This window comes from Calypte anna, chromosome 1, assembly GCF_003957555.1.
Source record: "Calypte anna isolate BGI_N300 chromosome 1, bCalAnn1_v1.p, whole genome shotgun sequence".
NCBI lineage: Eukaryota > Metazoa > Chordata > Aves > Apodiformes > Trochilidae > Calypte > Calypte anna.
In genome coordinates this window covers 124,373,033-124,397,873 of record NC_044244.1, presented here as the reverse complement: position 1 = coordinate 124,397,873, position 24,841 = coordinate 124,373,033, and the positions used below count along the sequence as shown (strand labels likewise).

Sequence of the window (24,841 nt, the reverse complement as noted above, 5' to 3'; positions counted from 1 at the left end):
TAAATCTAAGTTAAATAACTCACTTGCATACCTGTGTGTGTATCTATGAAAAAAATGTGATTTTTTTAAAACATGTTGACAGTGCATGTGTCCAAGCATATGACAAAGATATATCTGACTTCTTCAGATATCTCATAACTTTGGGCCATATTGATAACTTAAAAATTTAGACTGTCTACTTTTTAGTAAGCATAATGTCTGTACTGTGTTACAAATGGGAACATGAAGGTACCACAAAACATGAAGGCTAACAAGAACTCTTGCTGACATTGTAAACTAATTTGAGAACAAACTTAATTTCAGAAGATGTTGTTGGGTCTTTAGAGGGCTAAACTTCATGTTTCCATGACTTGAAATAATTTTTCAAGAAAAAGGTAAAACTACAAGCTCATCACAAATTTCTGTCCAAAGCAGTAATAATGTCTTGTCTTTTCCATACCAGAAGAGGCCTTTTGCATATCCTTAATGTTCAAAATACATTTAGGCTATATTTGATGAATGCAAATCCCCTTAATTGAAAAAGGCCACTAATTCCTTGAGCAAAAGCTATGTCTCTTTCAAATGTGTCTATTTTTCACATCTGTGACCTCACTAATGAGCTTTTGCTGATTGAAGTTTGGTAGTTTCAGCTGTTTGAGATTTAAAATCAAGGCAGTTGTACATTCTTGCTTAATTCTTTAGGAAGCTGTATTGCTAACTCTTTTTCCTAAAGAGCTTGTTCATGTGTCTGTATAACTGTTTTCAGAATAAGAATCTCCAGTCTCTCTTGCATGTGGGAAGGTGATGGATGGCAGAACTTTTCTCCTTTTTTGTTTTTTTTTAAGATGTCTTTTAAGTACATGACTAACGTGGCAAAATTAAGCTAATTAAGCTACATAAAATATAGTTCTCTTTCCTCTCTCCTATTTCTGTCTATCAAATTTTTCTGTTCCTAACTGTCTGTGGTGCTCTCTCCAAAACTGAGAATCCTGAGTAGGTGGTTTTAGTACAAGTCAAGTATTTAATTTTCACTGTTTCTTGCCTACGAAGAGATTCCTAAATTGGCCTTACCCCAATAGCCATTGTTTCAGATTTGATGGCTGAAGAAAGATGTCTTGTCCCAGGGCAGCTCTAGAGGCATTTGTAGGTCTTCCTTCTGTTGTTGTTGTTATCAACTCCTCAGTATGCATTAAATGTAGAGAGGGCCTCTTTTGTAGCTAGGATCTAGAGAAAGCCTTTATATTCTTGACTTTGAAAAGAAGCTGTTGGGATTTGTAGGAACTGTGAGGTTAGTTTAAGTGGCTGTCTCTTCCTTCCCTTGCTCATTCACATTTTCTACATTGCATCTCAGATTTCCTGTATTCCTGGGACAGATGCTACAAAGTGAAGGTTGAGTGTTAACCTGCATGTTAAGGTGATGTGGGAAATTGCTCTTAATACTGTGAGGGGCTGTACCACTTTGAAGAATGTTGTAGAGTCTGCCCTGCCTGAAGAGTGACCAGGGTGAGCAAGTTGTGTTACAAAGAACAGGCCAGAAGCTGGGCAGGCAGCTATGGGCTGTGATTGCTTTCTTGGGTTCCTTGTGACAAAGCAAGGATATGAGGTCCCAATAATTCTCTTGAACTTGCTGCTTTCCCAAGACTTTTTACAGGGAAACTATCCTTTTGTTGTGTATTTTTAAATTTCTTGTGTCTCCGACTGTTTTCTGTTGCATAAAATATTTGAAAAATGCATGTGTGGGCTTTTCCAGCTATTTGCTCTCATTATTAGGCAAATGCCACATCATTGATGTCTATTGTGGGATTAGTTTATGACCTGTAGGTTTTAAGTAGCAATGGGAACTTCTTTAAAAAGAAAAGATGATGCTGTAACACCAGCAAGCCATTACAGATTAGACCTTTGTCAGTGGGGAAGAACAATTGCTTTTATGATTGTTTATGTTTCAAGATATGAGTGGTATGAAGGAAGCCAATAAACAGACAGGAAAACCGGAATTATAAGGCAGATTTTTATCTAAACCATTCCTTTTTTGTGAAGGTTATTACCAGTTTTAGGCAAACCACCCCCACACACACATTTAAGACATTATCAAAGTAGTTTAGATTGTGGTGGTTGTTTTTTTCTTTAATCTTTGATAGTAATTTTAAGCATAACTCATGCAGCTTAATAATTTGTAGTTTGATTGGCAAAACAGTACTGTGTTATGGAATATTGGCATTAGGTACTGTCCAGGGTTTGGTTGCCAGCTTTTTCCAGTGGAGTGAACCTGTTTGGAAATACACATTGTCAGGGTTTACAGATTTTCATGAGGCAGACTTCTGTGTCCTGAATCTGAGGCAGTATCTTTCTAGCAGTGTGGCAGGACACTCTATCAAAGTGCCAAGTTCTTTAACTTCACATCCTTAAGAATCATTTAACTATTAACCATTTCTGTTAAGAAATTACAAAAAAACAAAGTAGACCTCTAAAACCTTGACGTTCCATTTACTCTGTTGTATTTAATTTACAGGGTATTTTCCCCAGTGATGGGACTGAACTATCTTTCTGACAATCCAGATTTATTGGTTTGTCCCCAGATTTGCATTTTTTTTTATTTAACATGTCTCATCGAGGGGGTATGTTTTGTCCCACTTTTTGTGGGACTTTTGCCCCATAGAAGGCCTGAATTCCTTGGAAATTGTAAGCACAAACATATTTATGCCAGGGCTAAGAGCACCAGCTGGTGTGAAGTAAGCTCCTTTATGAAGTGCTGCTGTTGAATTTCATTAGTGACCTACACTCCTTTTGCTACAGTGGTGCTGGTCAGAGTTTAGTGGCTGGGTCATGTGGGAGATATTGTTCTTTCACATTATCTTTCTCTTGAGATAAACGGGGATTTAGAATGAGGGCACTAACCCCATTTTTCATAGCACTCAGATTCTCACCCTTACATGTATGTTTTGCCAGACATCTAATCCTAATACATTTCAAATGCATCTGTTAAGGTGACAGCAAAGTGGGAATGAGACTGTAACACTGAGCTCAAAAAGGCAAATGTTATGATTTCAGTTGACTAAACATCACATTTCATTGTATTTCTCCTTCCTTTCCTTTTTTTCCCCCCTACTCCGTTTTATGTGCCTTTTGAGAATGTATTTTGTTTTAATGTAATGCCTTTATGTCAAATACAGGCTTTGGGCAAGCAGATGGCTATCAGATGGAGGTGAATTTTGGTAAAAGTTAGAGATCTGTATTTAAATACCTTAACTTTTCACTCAGTAAGTCACAGCATTTTGGTTGCATGTTTTTTACTTTTTTTCCTATTTTTTTTCCTGTTGCTAAGTGTGTAAGTAATACTTGTATTTAAACTTCAGATCACTATTTGTTTAAAAGTTGAACATTTATATTTATTAAATTATTTATGTTCTTCCATTCTTCAGCCCTCCTAATCAACAAAGAGATAATCAAGATTTCAGTGATATCCCCAGACCAGAGAAACTAAAGTATGAGGAACTTGAAGAACGCATTTCTTCTCCTGAGTGTAAGTTCTGGTGCTTTTTAGACTTTTGTTTAGCACTTAAGGCTTAACAAGTTGCAAGGCAACTCTCTTGATAGTTTAAGATAGTTGTTGGAGATATAAAATTCCAACTGATGTTGGAAATAGGAAGAACATACTGTCTCACAAAAGGAGGGATTAATTTTATTTGTGTTTGCATTGTTAGAGGATAAGTGTATTTAATAATAAGTAGACACTGAAATTGAGATGGTTCTAAAATTTGTGAACATACTTGTACTTTTTTTGTTCAGAAATCATGCATAACCATGGGATAAATGCATGTAGGTCTGACAGTTGCTTCAGAATATTTTAAAATCATGTAGGGTTTTTTTGTTAGTCTTTTTAATACAGTAAAGAATACTAGTATATGAACTAACTTGAAGCTCTGTTATATTTGCTGCGTAAGGTAAAACTCTAAAACTCCAAAGAATGTTTATCGTGGACCAGTATCAGATAAGAGCTCTTTAATTCTGAAGATAAATTTCTGCAACCATTACATATAGTCTTGGTGATTTTCCTTCAGTAATTGAGGCTTAAATAGTATTATGAAATAGAAGTTACTTTAGAATTGTGTGTAAATATGTGGAGAACACTTGCAGTTATACTGGCACTTATCAGCATCTCTGAGTAATTTTGGAACATATGGTTGAGTTACTGAAACAGGTATTTTATCCTTTTTTTTTTCTTCTTCTGAGGTCAGCATTTTATTTCCTTACATTTCTGCACTCTGTGGATTGCAGGAAGAACTTCATTATGGGGTGCTTTGCATTGCATGCTATAAATTGTTTTCTTCTCTTTAAATTCAGAGTCAGAGTGAGAAAAGCTTTATCTGAAAACCTTTACAATTTCCAAAATTTTTTAAGGTCTGTAAAGTCTGAGGCTGGTGGAAATATGTCATTGAGTGGTAAAACTAAATTCATAATTGGTGAAGAGATTATCACTACTGTATGGGGAGAGTTCAAATCACTGATTTAAAAAAAAATACTCCTAGCTGATGTGTTTTCCTGGGTCCAAAACTCACTTTTTCTTTTGGTTTTGGTTAAGTTGTATGGAAGACAGAGTGATGCCCTTGCTCACTCTCCTGAATCTGTGAGAATTTTCAGCTTTCAGTATTTTAAAACCGAGCAACTGGAAAAGATATTATTTGTTTAAACAACAGATGTGTTGGTAGTGTTTAGTGATAACTAACAGAAGCTGGTGACTCACCTATGCATTACCCTGTGAAGTCTTACTTTGTGCATTTGTTGTTTCCTGTTCTACTTCATTTAGTTTTCTTTTTTTCTTTTTCTGATTTACTTTACTTAGTTTTCTTTTATGAACTTTAAATGCATTATTTGAGTATGAACCCAGCCTATGGCTGCTAATGGTTTCTACTCATATTTAGCTAGATTATTTATTTAATTTCATATTGGAGACTTCTAGGGCTACATTACATATTGCACTTCTATCACACATGAGAACAGACCAGCATTTCCCTTGGCAATTAGACCTGGGTAAATGCTGTCCTCAAGTCAGTTACCAGTGTGTCATTGAGCAATGTGTGGTACTAAAAAGAAGAATTTCAAGAGCTTGCATATGCCAATGATTTCTAAATCAACAGGAATTTTGTTGGGTCAGACTGCATCAAAAGAGAGGCTTAGTGTGTAGAAGGAAATCAGAAAACCTAAAAAAGAGAGGGAATAACCTTGGAGGTTTTGGGTATGTTTGAATAAGAATCTAAAACCTAAATGTAAAGTAAACTATAATGAAGGAAGAATTTGATGAGAGTAGAAAAAAAAATGGGGTGAAGGAGATACCAGAAAATATGGAAAGCCTTTTAATCCTGTTGTGAGTGAGCTCTAGCAAGTAAATAGTGGAGTTTCTTTTGGCAGTTACTGCTTTTAGATGATGTGCTCGCCTTAAGGAAATGGTGTGTCTCTTGCTGCTAACATGTTTTGTACTATATTGCTTGGGGTTTGGGGGTTTGGATTTTTTCATTGTTTGTGTTGTTAGAAGACCTTTAGAAGTTAGGTATAATATATACTACATACTTTGCAAATAGTAACTAGGCAGCAGTTGAGTATGGTAGCAATGATCACAGAACTAGCTCAGTGATTGCATTTTTGTAAATTTAGGACCATATTGTGCTAGAAAAAGAAAATGTAACCTAGAATATCTAAGTTAGCAGTTATCCATCCTCTGCACAGAAGAATTCAAGGATACTACTAAAGAAACAGTATGGGATCAAATAATTAAAGATTGTTTTATGTGCATGGAAAAGATGAGCTAGGCTTTGGACATGTAATTTTTCTCAGTCCCATGTCTTGATTCCGTAAAGAAATTAAAACATTTTGGTTTTCTGTTGTATATTTATTCATGAATCTCTTTGGGCTTTGTAAACAGATGTGTTCCAATAGCTAATTTAGAATGAGGGCACTCATTATTTTATCAAAACTAACAATTCTGTAATTAAAGAAGCAAGTACAGCCTACAGTAATTCTTCATCCTCAGGGAAATGGTCAAGTTGAAGGGAAAATGCTCAATTAGTGCTGATATTTATGTGTTCTAATTCAGCCTTTCCCACACTTTGTGTCGATTGTGCTCTACTATTCTAATTACAAAATAATGAAGCCATTGTTCAAATTTCTTCTCCAGATCAGGGGGACATTCCAGAGCAGTGTGAAAGTGATGCCTTGCATCCATCTGGGGACATCATCAATGGAAATCATGTCACAGCCACTGTGCCAGCAACAGCCACTTTGTCTCAGGACTTAAGTGAGTTCTCAGCTCAGAAACAAGTGAAGCACAAAAGTGCTCATCGTGTAATAAAGAGGAAGGAATGTTTTCTTCTTCTTCTTTTTTTTTTTTTTTATGAGGATAAAGTTTTCACCCTGGTTTGGGTTACATTTGTTTTTAATTTAAACACTTTCATCACTTGTCCCATCTCCCTGTCCCACTTCTGGAGAGATGATTCTGGCTTTTTCTTTTCTCTTTAGGATGATTATTTAATAATATTTCTGCTATTGATAGAATTAAAACTTGGAAGACTTTACTTTGCTTTTAAAAGTACTTTAAGTACTGCTTGTCTTGATTTTAAAAGTTTTTCTTAACCTTTTGCAAACTGTATGATCACAATGCTTCTTTAGTTCCTTGGGTAGATGAGGATTATTTCATAGCTGTATATGACACTTTTCTAATTGTTCTAAGTGGAAGCATTATGTGTATTTTTATTTAGAGAAGAGCTCTCTAGCTTCTAACAATTCCCAGTATTTATTTTGCCCATCTAATTGCTATCTGAAAGCTGTTCTACTTACACAGCACATCCACACTGCGTCCTGCAATAATTGTCAAAGTTTTTTCTGAACATAATTTGCTTTTTTAAAATAATCCAACCATTTTGCAGAGAGAAATAGAATATCAGACCATTTACTTAGGGATAAGAGAGATTTAATGAGGATGTCCATGGCAGGAATGAGACATGCATAGAGAGATTTGTCCACTCTCTGGCCTGTAGTTTGGCTCTACCATTTAAGTCTTAGTGAGTGATATACCAGACAAAAAATGTATAAAGATAGAAAGAAACATAAAAAGATACCTAATAATAACCTTGGTATGTGTATAAGCAAAGTATCCAGTTGCTTTTCATTCACAATTAGTGTTATATGGTTATGATTTGCATAAATCACAGATGTTTGAAATGATTTTTCACAGCGGTGCTGGATCGAAGACAGTTTGAAGAACGGAATAAAGAAGTTGAGAAAAACTCAGAAGAAGAAAAGGAAGCAAGAGAAGAAAGTGGAGAGAGAGAACAACAGGGAGCTTTGGAAAGGGAGCAAAAAGAAGTGGAAAAGCTTAACACAGTGGTGGTGATTTAGAATTTTAATTTCTGCCAGTAATGCAGCTTTGTAATGCCATTTTTTTTCAGACTGCTGAGTGTCACTTGGTTAAAAATAGATTTTGTTCTCTCTTTTATGTACTTGTGCGATTAGCCAGAGTCTTTCTAGAATTTCTCCGTAGGCCAAGTAACTTTTTCACTGGAAAAAGTATCTTTTCTTCCATGCTTTATGTAACTGGAAACTACAGTTCTATGGTCAGAACTTAGAAGGCAGCTGTTACCAGGCTGTTGGAACAAGCTGCACGTTTGCTGTCTCTCTGTTTTGGACCACTGCTGGTAGGATACTCCTAGTTCCTGCTAATGCCCATCTGCTCATTAGCTGGTACTGGGGTACCCAGGGTACTTGCTTGGATGTAAAATTTTTGAGACCTTGGGTGGGGAGTTTGCTGAAGTCTCTTTGAGCTCACATAGCATGTATTGAAGTAGTGTTCTGGACTTCTAGTGCCTTCTAGGGATTGACAGGAAGCTGAACATGAGCCAGCAGTGTGCCCAGGTGGCCAAGAAGGCCAATGGCATCGTGGCCTGTATCAGGAACAGTGTGGCCAGCAGGTCCAGGGAAGGGATTCTGCCCCTGTACTCAGCCCTGGTGAGGCCACACCTCGAGTCCTGTGTCCAGTTCTGGGCCCCTCAGTTCAGGAAGGATATCGAGGTCCTGGAGCAGGTCCAAAGGAGGGCAACCAGGCTGGTGAAGGGACTTGAGCACAGATCCTATGAGAAGAGGCTGAGGGAGCTGGGGGTGTTCAGCCTGGAGAAGAGGCGGCTCAGGGGAGACCTCATCACTCTCTACAACTCCCTGAAAGGAGGGGGTAGCCAGGGAGGGGTCGGTCTCTTCTCCCAGGCAGCTCCCAGTAAAACAAGAGAGCATGGACTTAAGCTCTGCCAGGAGAGGTTTAGGTTGGATATAGGAAAAAATTCTTTAGAGAGAGGGTGATCAGACATTGGAATGGGCTGCCCAGGGAGGTGGTGGATTCTCCATCCCTGGAGGTTTTTAAGAAGAGACTGATGTGGCACTGAGTGCCATGGTCTGGTAACCACAGAGGTAGTGGATCAAGGGCTGGACTTGATGATCTCAGAGGTGCTTTCCAACCTGGCTGATTTTGTGATTCTGTGTAAGACTTCCTCTTCCCACCCTTAAACCTTGGTTAATTTGATTAAGTTTAGTGGTGCTGCACTTCACACCATCGAACTGGGCTCTGTAAGGAACTGACAAACCTGTGTCAGCTCCTCTGCTTCAGTTCACACCTAGATGGGAGACATGGAGGCCTCAGGCCTCACAGCACCTCAGGCATTCAGACAGGGGTTTCTGGAATGCCACTTCTTGAATTTAAACAATAACTTAACATTTCATCTTGAACTGGTTGTAGCAAATTTAGTGCTGCTTAGACTGATGTGTTTTGCTGAGGTTAATGTGAAATCCTGCAGTGTAATGCAGGTATTTAACTATAAAGTGATTTTTCTAGACTTGATGAGTAATTTATTTTGATTTTGTGTCTTAAAGTGGACCCAAGACTCAATGAAAGTAGATGAAGAAAAAGAAGATAAGGAAGGCCCAAAACCTGAAAACATGAATTCTGGCGCTGGAGATAATTTACAGGTTTCTACTCCAAATCCATTAGAAAAATACATGAGAATAATTCAGCAGAGCAGAGAGCAGGAACTCACAAACAAGGTGATTACTCTCAAAACTGAGTCCCAAAAATATTACTGGTTGAATTTCTGTATTGCTAAGTATGCTTAGAATGAAAACAATATCCTCCTTTTTTTTTCATTTTTTTTTACTTCATTCAGAAGCCTTATATAACAACCTGCAGAGATGACTGTTTGGATTTGTATTGCAGAAATGTGTTCATTCAAAACAAAAAATTGAAAACTTTCTTCCATAGGGGTTTTTGCATCTGTATCCAGTGGAAGGGTGTTTATTTGGTTTTTTTAGGTACTGGAACAGTATTTAAATGTAAATGTTCTCAAGTTTTAGTTTAAACTGGGTTTAAATACAGTTTTAATCTACACAGGTCAGTTTGTGTTCCACTAACACAACTGATGGAATTATTATGGTAAATATGGAAAATTTGATTTTAAAGTATGTACATGGACGTGGGTGACTGCTGCTTGAATGGAAGAATCCAGCACGTTTTGGTCAGACATTATCCAAAGGGGATTTTCTATACCATGACTACTATAGATGCAAAACAGCATTGCCAGAAAGAAGGTGGCTCCTTCAGAAGATTTTTTATTTTCAGTTGGGTGCCTTAAAATACAGGTACTAATTATTAGAGTTATTTAAACCTTGACCTGAGAACCAATTACAGAAAGTGTGTTTTCCTCTTGGGTGCCAGGATTCAAAGAAAGAAGAAATAGGAGAAGTATCACTTACAGGAGGACTTCAGTCTAGTGAAAAGGATGACAGGTAAGGCTCATATAATACTGTTAATCACTTCTATTACCCAATATTAATAAATAGTTATGGGATGAATTATGGTTAAGAGAGACCTGCCTCCTTGAAAAGCAAAATAAAACAGTCATCAAAGGAAATGTGTTGGAAAAATTGAGGATCCTTCCAATTCATAGACAGGTAAGTTACACACTGTATGGCATTTGGATCCGGGAACTATAATCAATCATCTGTCTCAATGAAAATATGGCAATGAAAATTTTTTATCTATCATTGAGCAGCTCCTCTGTTCCTTCCCAGTGAGTTCCAGTATGAGGGATTCTTCTTTATGCTGTGGGAAGGTTTGTCCGTGCTGCACCTTGCAGGTAGTCTGTTAATTAGCATTATTAGCCTTGATCTAAGAGGTAGCATCATGGACTTTTAACAAACTAGTTCACACACTTTTTTCAGAGACTTTGGCTGCCTGCACTGAGATACCACACCTCGGGCATCTCCTTACACATCAGTAAGGACATGTAATTATTAGTTGCTTGAGAGGCGAAAGGGAAAGACAAACCCAAGCCCCTGTCTATCAAATCTCATAGAAATGAGATGTTATTTGAAGAAGTAGACTTAAATATATGTATATATATAAGCAAAAAATACAGAATGGTTAAAAAACCCTAAATGCTCACACTAACCATAGCAGTGATTCAGTATTAGCTGTGCTCTTACACACCAATCCCTACAGTGGTGCTTCTGAATTGTGCCCTTGTAGTGTTCTTCTGGCTGGGTAGGCACTGCAGAAGCAGTGGAGAGGTGGTACTGCTCTGATGGATGGTCTTCTACTCACAAAGGCCCAAATCATAGAATCATAGAATCATAGAATTGGCTGGGTTGGAAGGGACCTCAGAGATCATCGAGTCCAACCCTTGAACCACCGTTGCAGTTGCTAGACTATGGCACTGAGTGCCACATCCAGTCTCAATCCTCACCCTTAAAGGACTGCTTATTTCCTTCAGCTCACTGGCACAGCAAGAGAATTGCAGCAATCTTTTAACTTTTTACTTTTTTTTTTAAGCATTTACATTGAAGATAAACCACTTTAGGTTCATATCACTTTCTTTCCCTTCTATTCTTAATACAGCATCGCAAACATTTCTCATGGAGACATGGATGAAGACTTCTGGTGAACGATAGCTACTGATCTTTAAATTTAAATTTATGTTTTTACAATAAGAATTTTTATAAAGCAGCTTTCTGCTTGTAAAAAAAATTGTAATAAATGTTAGCCATCACGATTGCAGGCTGTATAATTATAAATTAATAAAGCTGATTCTGAGTTGTCTCATCGCTTCAGCGCTTGAATTCAAAGGGTGAGCCCTGATGTGTCACTAATCCAGAAGGAGGCCCTTGAGCAGGGTGAGAGAAAGGACAAAGCAGCGCAAAGAAACGCATCAGGATGCTCAGGCAGATTGGCTTTGGCACTTGGACAGCTTCTCACGTTGTGCTCTTCCCACCCCCCACATCCCAAACCCTCCCCCTGCAACTCTTCTGACCTGTAGCTTGGAGTCTGAGCACCGCTAGCACCCATTCAGCCCTCATCAGGAGTTTTAAAGGTGCCCTGGTGGTGGCCCAGGGCTTGTGCAGGGTGAGAGAGCAGGGCTGTGCCTGACCCCTGCTGACCGAGGGCTGTCGCAGAGGAAGCAACAGCTTTAAGTATCAGCCTTACCTCCTGTATCACCTTCTTGGTATTAACCAGCCCAGAATGGAGAGATTCAGATAAAAATGCTATTTAACTCATCTTTATTTAAGCTTTGTATTTTTGTAGGTAGATTATAGGCAAGATCATTAAACTTTATTTACAGTATAAAATACAGTTGCTTTTTTTTTTTCTGTATCAAGGAAGAAATTATGGGTGGCAGCATATATTACAACTTGCACTGCATTTGAGGCTGCTCATCTTGACCTAACTACCAAGAACATGAAGCCAAGTTTGACAGAAGTTAGAGGCAAAAACCAAAGCTCTGTCTTGAATTCATTGGGTTTTGAAACACAATGTACCAAAAACATGACAGAAGTAAACTTCATTGTTGGTTTGTTTGGTTTTTTTTTCCAGAAATTAAGATGTGATTTGGTGGCTACTCAAATTTGACACGCTGCTTAAATTTGGTGTTGCAGCAAAGTTGGCATTTAACACAATTTCCCAGCGACTCCTTCAGGAATGGGATGGATAAGTGCTTGTTGCATTATGCTGGCCTGGGATTACTACCACTACTTCATGCTAGGAACACTCGCTGCCTTACCATGCTGAAGCGCACACCTAGGGGGGCTGGGGGGCAGCATCCCTTCCCAGGAACATGAGCAAAGGGACAGACACTACTGAACACAACTTATTTTACCTTCAGATAGGGACATAAAGCCTAGAGATGCACTAAGTGTGGAGTAGCTGTAGGTCTGTTTTCAAATAAGCGTAACACGAGTGTTGTCTATTATCTACAAATATTTATTTTAACACTTGGATGTAACTACAGGAAGCCCTTGGCACTGATAGAAAATATTGATTCACTGTTAGGTTACAAAAATTTATACATAGCAAAATTTAATGCTCTTTACATAAAAATATTAGACTACTTAAACAAAACTTCAAAAACTCCCAGTAATAGCTACACTGAATTAGAAAAGAATTAGGCTTTAAGACACTGCCTCCATTATTACCCTTATGCAAACACTGGGCTAGAACATCACCTGCATTGCTGTAGAAATGTCTCCTTCATGCAATAGGTAAGAACATACACTAGGCTATTTTGTCATATTTGCTCTACGTTGATCAACTTTGCCCCTTTTTTGAAACTGTCAAATTAGACTTCAATATTTAACAAAAGAAATTAGACTTGAAGTTAACACCCACCCCAAATGCCTTTTCTTTTAATACTGACTTGAAGAAATTTGTGCTTCCTTTAATTTATATTCAGCAAACAGTCAAAACTATCAAACCACATGTCAGCTTAACATGGGTATGACTTGAATGGTTTAATTTTTTTCAACTGACTGATGTATTTCACTTCCCCCCCCCAACATTTATATATATATATCATATAGAACAAACACCAAATATACCATCACTAATACTCAAGATATCACTGAATGCTTCTGAAAAAAAACATTAACTAGAAGGCAGACTTCTATGGGAAATGACTGTAAAATGGCACCAGTTTGTGGTTTGTATTTTTTTTTTTTTCTGAACACCACGTTTTCTTAATGTGCTAATTAATTTGTAAAAAGGAAAACACATAAGCACTGACTATAAATTTGCTAAGCACCAAGATAGAGAAAGGTGGACATCCTGTGTTCTGTTTTATGGCTGTAATTTTTATCATTTGTGTAAAACTCTGCAAACTTCCTCATCCGCTCATTTGGAATGGTCAGATCAGTGTCATTTTAATAAGGTAACACTTTTCACTTTATGTAAAATGTAGGATAATGGTCTCCTGCCACTATATAAATGCTAAGACATTTATAGAAAATAAACATTAAGGCAAAGCTGACATTTATTTTCAAAGAAGGGGATCATTATCCAGATCCGGGGATCTACATTCCATTAAATAGTTAATAAAAAAGATTAAAACTCGGGACAACTGCTCAACACTCACATAAGCACAGGAGCGGGACTGCTCCATCGTTAAAAAAAAGCGTGGCACAGAAATAAGAGCGCTCTTCCTGTGGCCCGTGGGGGAAAAAAGAAAAAGAAAAGAGTGGTCAGAGGCAGCCCTGTTGCAACTTAGGAACTGCTGCAACTGTGCTGCCAGGTCAGCCTGAGCTGTCAGAAATCCTGCCTGGCCACGGCCCCATTTGGTTTATCAACTGAGAGCCGAAACCGCGCCCCGGTAACACGTCCGTGCCTTTGCCAAAGGTCTGTACAGAGAGGTCTGTACAGCTACTGCCTGGGGGGTGAGCACCTGCCAGGCTTCTGTGCAGGACGTCACGCTGCAGAACACCTCAAATACTGAACAGCAAAAGTCTCAAGGAAGAAGAGTAAATTTGGTCACTTGTTGTGAAGTGTTGCCTTTTAAAATGCCTGGAATAAAACCTCCATTCTCTGTATGAAAGGATGGAAGATTACCCATGGGAAGGTTTCCCTACGAATGTGTTCCAGGAGCTGGAATGCAAAGCTTTTTGCGCTTCTCTCTAATTTTGTTTTGGTAGACACACATCTGTACTGCAGAGCAGCTATTTGTTGATTTGTCAGAGCTACAGAATTCTTCTGCTGAATTACTGTGGCAAACATTTATGTGTAAGAATTGAGTTGCTCTTTTGACCGAGACTGGATATCCTGAAGCTCCTGCTCTTCTTTTGCTTTGATATCTTGGTAGGCCTGCATTTTGCTCGCATCCTTTAAGTAGGCCCAGTTAGAAGACAGTATCATGAGGAAGTGGATCTGGAAGAGAAGGGTGAGCATGATGGCTAGTGAGCATGTCAAGAGGCAAAGCAAGCTGCTAGTTAGATTAATAGACGCTCTTTAAAATAATGACCAAAATATAGTTATTCTACGTTAATAAGCATTCTGTTATTCAAACAGGCACAGAGGCTATTTCCAAAGATCTCTAGAATTTGGCATGCTAATATTTCAGTTGGTTATTGACAATTTAGAGGAAGTTAGTGTAACAGCAATAAAACGAGCAACAGAGTTGTACGGATCAATTAAAATGCAGAATGGGGGGGAAGCAGAAAAAAGATTTGTACATGGCAATATATGTCATCTGTAAACTAGGAGGTGCTCAGAAGAACTGCTTCCTAAGGTTGTGGTGTTTAGGAATATCCACGCCCAGATCCTGGTCATTCTTTGCCCCCAAACAAGCAGATTGAGAATTCCACCCTCCCCCTAGGAAAAAGCCTGAAACTGTAAACAGTTTTATTTATGTGAACAAGGCTACATTAACATATCAAAAAATTAAACAACAAGACATGAGTCCAAAACTAAGCAAAAGCATGCAATTTCTGGGTTAAGAAATCTTAATCATATATTTTTGTAACTACATTTTAAACTTCCATTGTCCAACCTCAGGTGAAGAGTTTTAAATCATATATAGCAAATGGTTCTTTTTAAAAAATTGTTATTATTAATATTGAATGGATTTTTCCTAGTTTGTGCATTCATCTCTTCCCAACTTCTTTTCACCATACTTCATGCAAAAAAATCTACATCTGAAAACACTGATTCAACGTCTCTTTTTTAAATCCCAACAGTGTAAAAATGTCTCTATGATCTATGCATGGTTTTGCTTCCCGTGCAGTCAATACTTACAGTTTTGAGATCTGGCTACTGAGAAATCAGTTACTAAAGTGCAAGCCATACAGGAACAGAAGTTATTGATAGGCTGTCTTTTTACTAGTTCAGGGTCCAAAAGAAAGGTGATTGTTTTACGCAGAGCTAAATCAAGGATGTATTTCCTTTTAGAGACAGAGTGATTTGGCAATTACTTAAAAACGAAGTAAAAAGAAAACAATCAGCTTTATCATCCATGCAGTGGAAATACGAGCCAACTCGTTCATGGTGCCTGGGCTCCTGCTTTCTGCCAAAAGAGACTGGCACTACTTTACTAATCCCTTTTCTTTCATATCATACATATTGTGTATGCTTGGGGGGGGAGGTTGTATTTGGTGTTCAGGATGACGTATAAATTAATAATTCTCACCCTGAACTGTTCCAGTATTTGTTTCAGAGATGACTGATAGAAAACAAGTGGGGACTTGAAATGGAAACATCCCCTCTTCAGAAGGATGCTTTATCAACACCCCTACCAGTAACTGAGTCCTCTCGACATGAAAAAATAGCCAGATCTCATCCACATCATAGTTCATATACAAGAAGTCATTTTATTAATCTGATAAGCTAAATGATGCTTACTGAAGCTATTTACAATTACTGTAACAAAATTCAGAAAGCTAGACTTTTAGCCTAGGGTGTCAGTGGTATTTCAAGCTACGCAATGCAGCTCTTTTACTGGGCTTATACAATTTAGAATTTAGTGCAGCAATCTTCCCGACTCTTAAACTTCAAAACAGCATAGTTATATGTAGTAGCCATCATGTAGATCAGCTGGTGGAAGAGAACAAAATACAGGAGAGTAAGACACAACAAGGTGACGGCTCAAGCCCACGTGGGCAACTGTCGATACTTTTACAAGAGATGTTATTTTGAGCTTCTTCCAGGGTGAAGATGCAAGATAAAGAACTTGCTGTTTATCTGCAGAGGATAATCTACACACAGACCTAAGGCTATTTCGTCAAGAAATAGTAACTATTACACCTGGATTTGGCTGACACAGGGTTAGAAGCTGGCAGCTGGGGGAAGTGTTAGACATTAGAAGCAATTCATCTCCTTAATGCCCCTTTTCCCAACTGCTGCCTGATTTTGCTCCTAAGTCAAGCTGCCTGGGTCCAGACAAATAAAACAAGAGGTTACAAGCAATCGATCAAATAAACTGCAAAAACTGAAAGACACAGTGGACGTAAAAACAGAAAGAGTGGGTATAAGTAGGGTTTTCCAAAGGGCATGCAAAGAATTTTATTCTAAGGATGGGGGAGGTGGGTTAAGATGACTTCTCAAAGCAAAAGTTTGGGACCTGCTGACCCATCATGTCCAAACCTTAGTAGCAAATAATAAGTGATTACAGCTTGCCCTCCTTCATGTCTAGTATCACTATTGTTAAGATACACAAAGTTTAATCTTAAAGCATCTTAAGTCTGAAAAGAACATTTTATACAAAAAAACAACAAAAGATGCTACCCACCAATGCTATGACAGTGGCGCCAGCTCCAGCACAAGCCACAATGAACAGGTGGTAAGACATGTAGAACTAGAGAAAAAAAATGTGTTAAAGACATTGAAGTATTTGAGGATAATTTAAAATGCATCTCAACTATATACGGATAATAAAACTGTCTTTGTAACAAGGTACTCAAAGCTTTAGAAAATAAAAATGCTCAAAAATAATCTTCATTTTCTGCATGAGCTAACACAGAATAATTTCAGTGTTGTATTTAAATCAGTCTCCTTGTACTATAAGTATGAGTTTTCTCCAGAAATTTTCAGCTCCAAAACTTATTTATTACACTGTGTCCAAATTACTTGGAGGCAAAAGCTGTGCACAGGTTATACTTCTGTACCTCATTTGTGTTGCAGATGTTCTCTAAAATTGGGCCACAGGCTTTGCCAGGTACAGCATTCCAAGGGATAATACCTGAAATACCACAGCAAAAGAAAACACTAATTTTAGCAATCAACACATGTTTTCTGTTCCTCCCTCATCTTTTCCGCCCACTCTCCAGTTGTGCTCCCATTTTTGGCATCTGTGCATTGACCAGTAGAGCTTAGAGTTGGCAGGAGGAATTAAAACAACTCATGCAGGTTGTGCTTTCTCCCTATAACCAAGGCTTGCTGCCAAGGCCTGTTCTCAGATGTGGTTCTCCCATATGGCAGCCAAATGGTTGGTTGAGTTTTTGCACCTCAGGTCCAGCCACATACTGCCTACTCCCCCACTCAGCACTAAGAGGGATAATCTGCATCTTCAGAGGTACTTGGCATCTTTCAGGATAGCACTTACTCAATTAGGCTCTACTTGAACAAGTAACTACTGTAGAACAGTGTGAATGTGAAGCTAGAATTACAGAAGGGATTTTCTTTTCTGGTTTAGTTCCACTAGGTGAAAAAACCTCAAGGAACACTTCTGCAAGAAAATTCAGTCTGCCGTCCCTCATGTGCTCTCAATTATTTTTCTGACAGGACTGAAAATCTGAAAAGTCAACAGGATTGAGAAAGTTTAAAATAACCTTAAATGTTTAGGCCTGTAACAGATGTAAACCTTAAGCAAAAGCCATTTTAAACAGGAGAAAACCAGTTTGTCTCCACCACATAACTTCCAGTTCAAACCCAGCTGGTTTGGATTAGCAGCTCTGTAAGGGGCAGGTCACTGAAATCATCTTGGGATGGTACGGCTTTCAAAAAGATTCCATAGGATTAAACCCAGCTGCTTCTCTACAACTGCAATATCCACTCGGAGCCTTTTAGCTACTGCTCCCACCCAAAAACACGAGGACAGTTCAGTGACACAAGCTGCCTGCTAAAGAGCTGCTCTCTCTCATCACTCGTGGGAAGCCAAGTGGTTTTACTGATCAGAGGAACAGCACAGCCCCACGCAGTGCTTGCCCCTACAGCCAGGGGACAGCCAGGAGGAGCAGAAAGGCATGAGAGCACAGCTCCTCCCTGCACTCCTGGGCTTTGCTGCTGAAGGAAATGTCTTCCCAGCCTCTTGCTGCCAGCTGCTAAAATAGGATGCAAACATTTGAATGATTTGGGACTTCATGTTTTTAAAATCAGTATATCTTATCTTCTGCTACTGGACTTGCAGGCTGAATAGGAAAGCAAACCCAACCTTTCTTACTTCTTCAGCTCTTGAGTCTGTTCTCTCAGCTTCGAATGACTTAATCCAAAGAATGAAACACTCCTAGAAAATGCTAGCTAAAATGAAGCCAAAAGTAACAGTGACAAAAGCTCTTCTGCACAAGGGAAACTGATAAGATTAACTTCAGGAAAAGTTCACCTCAAGAAACAAACTACTTGAAAAGCCCGACCCTATTTTAAGCTGTTGTCCCCACTCGTCTGCTACCTGCAGCCCCCTCGGATTTCTCTGTGTCATCAGAAGACAGCATTAATTTATTAACAGTTAAATCAGACTCTTGATTGCAGGTTCTTGGTCTTTTAAATGATTAATTGTGAGAGCAAAGTTCAGGAGTTCAGTTCGCATTTAAATGTCAAACCAGCTTTTTGAAAAGAAAGAATATATGCACATGGGTACCAAACCAGAATCTGGCTACCTGCTTCTCAGTGTTTTTTTCCTAAGCAGCTTATTTTGATGCTGATCTATTTTTAAACCTAATATTATAGTATTGGAAACCACTACAAAATCATTTGAGATAAATGACTTGCAAGTTCAGTTAAATTGATTGCATCTAGAAAGAGTTCAGTGTAATCTGAATTAATTAGAAAAGTAAAAGCACATTCAGAGATGCAAGGTGCTTTTGCATTTGGTTCACTTGATAAGGCTGAGGCAAAAGTACTGAAGACAGACCAAGGAGAAAGGATAAGGCATTTAATCAGGATTAAAATAAGTACCGTATTGCCTGATATCCACGCAGATCTGGTCACCTGGAACTGTCACATTTGTCTGAAGAGATTTGATGACTTCGCAAGTTGACCATATGTTATAGAACATAAAGACAGGCACAGCAGAGAAGCCAAAGACCCCGAGCCAGGCCACTCCAAGCACATAGGTGAGGAAAACAAACTGGGCAGAGAAAACAAAAGTACTTCATGTTTATTCTTTGAAAAGAGTGAATATTTCTTGAATATTCCTGAAAAATGCTTCAAAATAACATTTATGCATACTTTCAGAAATCATGTAATAAACCATTTGATTTCCAAGCACAAATAAAATCACTATTCTTGTTGCTTACAAATACTTTTGGTAGTTTAAGTGCTAATGAGAAAATAATTTGAACCTTTGCTTTTTCATCAGCCTGCTTAAGCAGGCCCTTTCATCTTGCCCTGCTGAAAAGAGCAGTCCAGTAATTCCTCCAGATTCTCAGCTAAGCAGGGATGCTGGTTGTAGACTAAAACAAAACTGCAATAAAAGTTAATTAAAAAAAAAACCTTCTTGAATTAACTGTAATGTACTAGCATTTCTATACAACTTGCAAATCAAAACAACAGAGTGAATCAATGTTCACAGAGCTTTCCAGTACTCCCTGATTTATTGGAATCAATTGTGGATGTAACACTTAAGAACACCTATTTTTGAAAACACACCATGAACATTACAGCAGATCAGAAAGTTTCAATTGATCCAATAAACACGAGAAGAAAAGTTACTTAAACTTGAGAGAATCATGGTTTTTCCATTGAAATTTGCTGGTTTGCATTTGGTCTTTTTTTAAAAAAAATTATTTGCATTTTCTTTGTTTAGATTTTAAGGTCATGCATTGCTCTGGAAATCTCCAGATTTCCCCTCCCACTGGACTTTATCCCTTTTCCTTCTTCATTTTACTGGTGCCGAGCTCCCTTCTCCTAGTAAGATTAGGATTTGGATCCTATTTGGAAAGCAGAGGAATGCTGTTACATCTTGTGTCTTCCCTTTTCACTGTTAAGTGCTGGTGAACTGGAAAAGCTTTTATTTTCCAGTAAAGCACTGATGCTGCCCTGCCTCACTTGAAACTTGTGTGTCAGAAAAGAACAGCAAGGATGGAAAAGTCGCTAAGGGAGAAGGTGGTCTCAGCCTGACCCAAAACTGACAGACTGAGCTCATGCTGCTGTGGTGGAAGTTTGCACCCCAACAGGTTTTTGTTCAGACATGCTGAGCTATGCTGCAAATATCACAGCAAAGGTTGAGCAACTGGTTAGGTTTTACAGTCAACGAAGGTGATTTGTGTGGGGAGGTGAAAGTGCCTGGAAAACCAGGGCCCTCAGAAAACCCAGCCAGCCTCTCATTTTTACACAACTGAACTGAAATACCCTATTTTGTATTACACAGTGCCATACAGCAGATCATAGAATCATAGAATCGACTGGGTTGGAAGGGACTTCTGATATCATCAAGTCCAATCCTTGATCCACTACCGTTGCAGTTACCAGCCCATGGCACTGAGTGCCACATCCAGTCTCTTTTTAAATATCTCCAGGGATGGAGAATCCACTACTTCCCTGGGCAGCCCATTCCAATGCCTGATCACTCTCTCTGTAAAGAAATTCTTTCTAATATGCAACCTAAACCTCCCCTGGCACAACTTAAGACCGTGCCCTCTTGTCTTGCTGAGAGTTGCCTGGGAGAAGAGACCAAACCCCCCTGGCTACCCCATCCTTTCAGGGAGTTGTAGAGAGTGATGAGGTCTCCTCTGAGCCTCCTCTTCTCCAGGCTGAACACCCCTAGCTCCCTCAGCCTCTCTTCATAGGATCTGTGCTTTTCATCTTCAGATCTTTCTGAATTGTCTGTGAGAATTGTCTCTTTGGATTCTGATAAGGATCAAGTGGAACAGTTTAAAGGATTTCTATGGATATATTATCTGTAGTAAAATGTGGGTTTGCATACGCATTATGTGGAAGTGTACATGAGAGGAAGTATACAAAGCTGTTTAAAATAGCCAGGAGAAAACAAACTCAGCCTCGCATTTAATGTGAGAACTGTGGGAAATGGCTACTCTGCAGTACCACAGCTAACAGAAATAGTTTAGGAAAGTTGGAAGTCTCTCTTCTGTAATAACCTTATGCAAGATGGAAGAGACTGCCTTTCAGGACACTGATCAACAATGTAATGGAGGAAGAAGTAGAGGAGCTCTTGATCAAAAAGCCAAAAAAAAAATCCAACCCTAAAAAACCCCAGCTGCAGCCATTTCAGATAGTGTATCTCCTCACAAAACTTGCTGTAAGCCTGGTACTTTTCAGCAGCTCTATCACCACACAGCGACACACAGACACGTTTATGCCATGACTGTCTCACCAGAGCTCCAAGCCATTACTCAGCTGCTAAATTCTCTCCTTCATCGTGTGAACAAATATAGGCAAGCATGAAAACACATTTTTCTGCATACTTCCATTTGTCGAACTGGTAATTTGTCTGAGCAGCTGAGAATCATGTGCCTGCAACTACTCAGCTGCACAAGAGCTTGTCTGCACTAATGAGATGCAGGTATCTGGACGTTTCTGTTGTATTTTGGATCTCTGGAAAACACTGCTATAGATTAATTTTGCTTTGCAGTGAAGCTTACTTACTGGGAAAAGAGCAAGCAAATAGTTGCTTAACTGGAAAATGATGGGATGTCTTATTAGCTCTTGAAAAATTCAGTCGGCATCCAACAGCAGAAAAATGTTAACCCCCTTGAAAATAAACATGCATCTCCTTTGTATTTAACCAGCTGAAAGTACCTATTTTTTAAGTACAGGATATAGATTGTATATTAAAATGCAACAATCACATCAAAAGCCTCTTCTCTTTTCACCCACACTTTCCCGTGGGCGATCTGTCATACTGCTTAGCTTCCTCCATAACTACAAGCTTTGAATTCAGATTTTCAGAAATAGCTTTGAAATCCAGTCTCAGAAACATAGTTATGTTTCTGTTCTCCCAGAATGCGCCCTAGGGGGCAACGTGGGTGAGAATCTGAAGTTTTATTTTTAGTTAAACTTTGGTTAAAATCTTGTTCTAATACAGAAGCATACTGAAGGGAAGATGGCTTGTAAATGTAAGGATTTGAGTGTTTCAGCTTTGCAAGAAAGACTCACTATTATATCTTTATGCCTTTTGCCATCTGCAAAAGCAAGAGAGCAATACTTGATTCAAGTGCAAAAACGTTGTGAAGCTTCATTCATTACTGTCTGAAGGATCCAAGCTTCTTCAAGCAGAATTGACTCTGGAAGTCAGAGGCATTACAGTTTGTTATTTAAATAGCTCTGCAAACCACAGACATTTTACAATCTGCCTTTAAGCAGTGTTAGCGTGCTCTGTCTTTTTGAAAGCACAAATTTAATTTTGTCTTGTGTTCAGTGTTTTAAATTTAGCAGTTTCCATCAACCTAATTTAGACCAGTGGGTTGCCTGCATGACAGGGGAGGCCATGGTACCACCTCAGAATTTAGTTTTGACCGAGCAGCCTCAAAGTTCAGAGAAGGTCTACTGACAGGGATTGACCCTGACCACTCATGGATTTAAACGAAGAAGGCAGCAGGATGCTGCCAGTCAGAAAACTCAGGAGTCAAACCAAGCCCAACAAGTTTTAGCAAGCCAAGATAGCTCTTCCCATTCCTGATGCCACTCACCATTCCACTGATGCAGCGGCCACAGGCTGTTGTTTTGAACTCTCCATGCAGCTCCTTCACAGCACTTGTTGTATAAAAACCTTCTGCCAAAAGGATTATTCCGTATAGGAAGAAAAACGATGCAATGCCATAAATTACATACTGCATTAGCTGTATTCTAAAAGGGAAAATAAAGGAAAAAAAATTAGATTTCAGCCCTTTAAAAACAAAGTTTGTGCTCCCAAATGGTAATAGAGATGACTTCTCTTCTAGAAACACGTTTCAAGGCTCCTTAATGTTTTTATCAAGCAGGCTGCAGGACAGCACCAGCACAACTACCCTTCTTCTACAGCCATGCAATACTGATGTGCACTAGGTCTTACATCTGCTCCAGCATCCCCTGTTTGAGCTGCAGTTCTTACACTGACTGGTTATTAGCCACCAGATTGAAGCTGCAATGTCATGCCTCCACAATGGAAATATTTTTTTCCCTGTTATTGATCCTGACACCTAACTTGGGGTATGCCTGACAGAGACAACACAAGGTTTTGAAACAGCAAAGGCCGGAGCTGAACTACTGGCTGAACTATCACATTCCTGTGGTGATTCCTTTGGCTTAGGGAAAGGGAGCAGTCCTTGAAATTCATCATTTCCACTTGTAAAATCCAGTTAATACATGTCTTCAAAATTTTAAAATACTTTAAATACTTGTCTGATACAAACTTGGCAAATGAGCAGTGAGTTCTTCTGAGGATGGTTTTCTCTACAGCCCAGGAGGGTACTTTTGAGTGAGCAGGTAGTTTCAGTGCCTGAAGTCCTGGCAATGTTGAGCTCCCCAAAGTGTAATTAAATTTTTTAAAATAGAAAGTAATATTTAGGAAATACTTCCATTTGAAGTACACTGGAACCATGCAGAAGAAGATCATCTCAGGCCACATCCTATAGGCACTTCCTTCAGATATTATTTGAAAAAGGTCTTGATTCCTTAAAAATCTACCATCTGCAATGACACTCTTAAAGTATTTTTACTCTGGCTACAACAGGTAATTGGAAAGAACAATTTCAAATTTTATCAGACAGATTAAGGACCTGAAGCTAATTTTCTGGAGGACCAGAATGCTAGATTTTCCATATAATGCTTCTGGTCTCCAAAAGTCATGCTTATTAGCACAATTCCTCCAGAACTTATACCTTCTTAGAAGTAAGCTGATTGTTAGGATGGTTATTTTAGATGAAGCTATTCACAGAACAGAGAGGATTATTTTATACATCTATATTGCCAGTGTTCTATGAATAAACATATTTTTCCTCAGATATCTTTTTCAACTTTTACCACTCTCCACTAAATAGTTGCTACCACAGATCTCCAACAATCTTGCACGGTTCAGCTTGAAGAAAATTGTTGACTATCATTACCCATACCACGTCCCCTGTATCAAAATAGGATACTACTATTTTAGAATTGTATGTGGGAAGTGTTATGTTTATTTAACAAGCTGATTAAAAATAACAGGATAAATCTGCTGCACCTGTGCTGTAAAGCATGAAAAAGCTTAAGTCACAGCTTGAGAGAGAATAGCAGGATTCATTTCACCATCATTAACAGGAGAAACCTGATACACGTTACTAGAAATTAGTAATATGAAACCTGGTTAGAAATCCATTACACAAAAGCTGCACTACTGGTGTATTTTTCACTTATTCTATAGCATTTTGGCCTTATGTTATTTGCCCCTTTCTAGCACCTCCCTTTGCCTTGTTAGAACCCCACAGAGCCTAAGACCTCAGCTGCTTTGGTAGGAATTACACATTTGCCCAGCTGCCTACACTGACTTGACAAGAAACATTGTCAGCAGTTCCCCAAAATTTAAAACTTGCAGCCTCTTACAGCTACTTTTGCAATTTCTGCCATTTTGCCCAAAGGGGGACCGATGGAAGAACGAGGACATCCTGCGACTGGGTCACTGAAGACCACAGCTGCTGACCCGCTTGCTAAATTCCATGGCTATAGCTGCAGGGTCCCAGTGGCTCAGATGCCCTGGAGCTGGGGATGCAATGCCTGGACACATCCTAGTGCTGGGGGGAGACGCAGGACCCCAACAAGGTGCAGACCCGGAGCCGCATGGCGGGACTGGGCAGGAGGGCATCCTGCCAGGGGGGAGATGCCCCAGAACAGGGCTGTGGGACCAGTACCGGTACTGCCACATGGGCCCCCTCTTCACAAGCAGCATGGCCT

General features: G+C 39.0%; 2 protein-coding genes across 4 annotated transcripts in view; one reads left to right on the top strand and one right to left on the bottom strand.

The window, feature by feature from the left end:
- The window catches only part of OFD1 (OFD1 centriole and centriolar satellite protein), a 32,619-nt gene extending 21,511 nt beyond the window's left edge, over nucleotides 1-11,108 (top strand). The window contains exons 18-23 of the mRNA XM_030449666.1: nucleotides 3,399-3,499; nucleotides 6,149-6,268; nucleotides 7,205-7,359; nucleotides 8,887-9,057; nucleotides 9,725-9,795; nucleotides 10,907-11,108. Of these exons, the coding sequence (XP_030305526.1) occupies nucleotides 3,399-3,499; nucleotides 6,149-6,268; nucleotides 7,205-7,359; nucleotides 8,887-9,057; nucleotides 9,725-9,795; nucleotides 10,907-10,952 (664 nt within the window). The 3' untranslated portion in view covers nucleotides 10,953-11,108. The remainder of the gene's footprint in view (nucleotides 1-3,398; nucleotides 3,500-6,148; nucleotides 6,269-7,204; nucleotides 7,360-8,886; nucleotides 9,058-9,724; nucleotides 9,796-10,906) is intronic.
- Nucleotides 11,109-12,244: 1,136 nt separating this feature from the next.
- Nucleotides 12,245-24,841, bottom strand: part of GPM6B (glycoprotein M6B) — a 106,815-nt gene continuing 94,218 nt past the window's right edge. For 2 of the 3 annotated variants that reach the window (XM_030449699.1, XM_030449715.1), the window contains 5 exons: nucleotides 22,627-22,783; nucleotides 18,935-19,106; nucleotides 16,930-17,003; nucleotides 16,554-16,619; nucleotides 12,245-14,197 (listed from right to left, as the gene is read on the bottom strand). In XM_030449699.1, the coding sequence (XP_030305559.1) occupies nucleotides 14,048-14,197; nucleotides 16,554-16,619; nucleotides 16,930-17,003; nucleotides 18,935-19,106; nucleotides 22,627-22,783 (619 nt within the window). In that variant the 3' untranslated portion in view covers nucleotides 12,245-14,047. Of the gene's footprint in view, nucleotides 15,860-16,553; nucleotides 16,620-16,929; nucleotides 17,004-18,934; nucleotides 19,107-22,626; nucleotides 22,784-24,841 lie in introns of all 3 variants that reach the window. The other variant, XM_030449706.1, reaches the window with a different exon arrangement.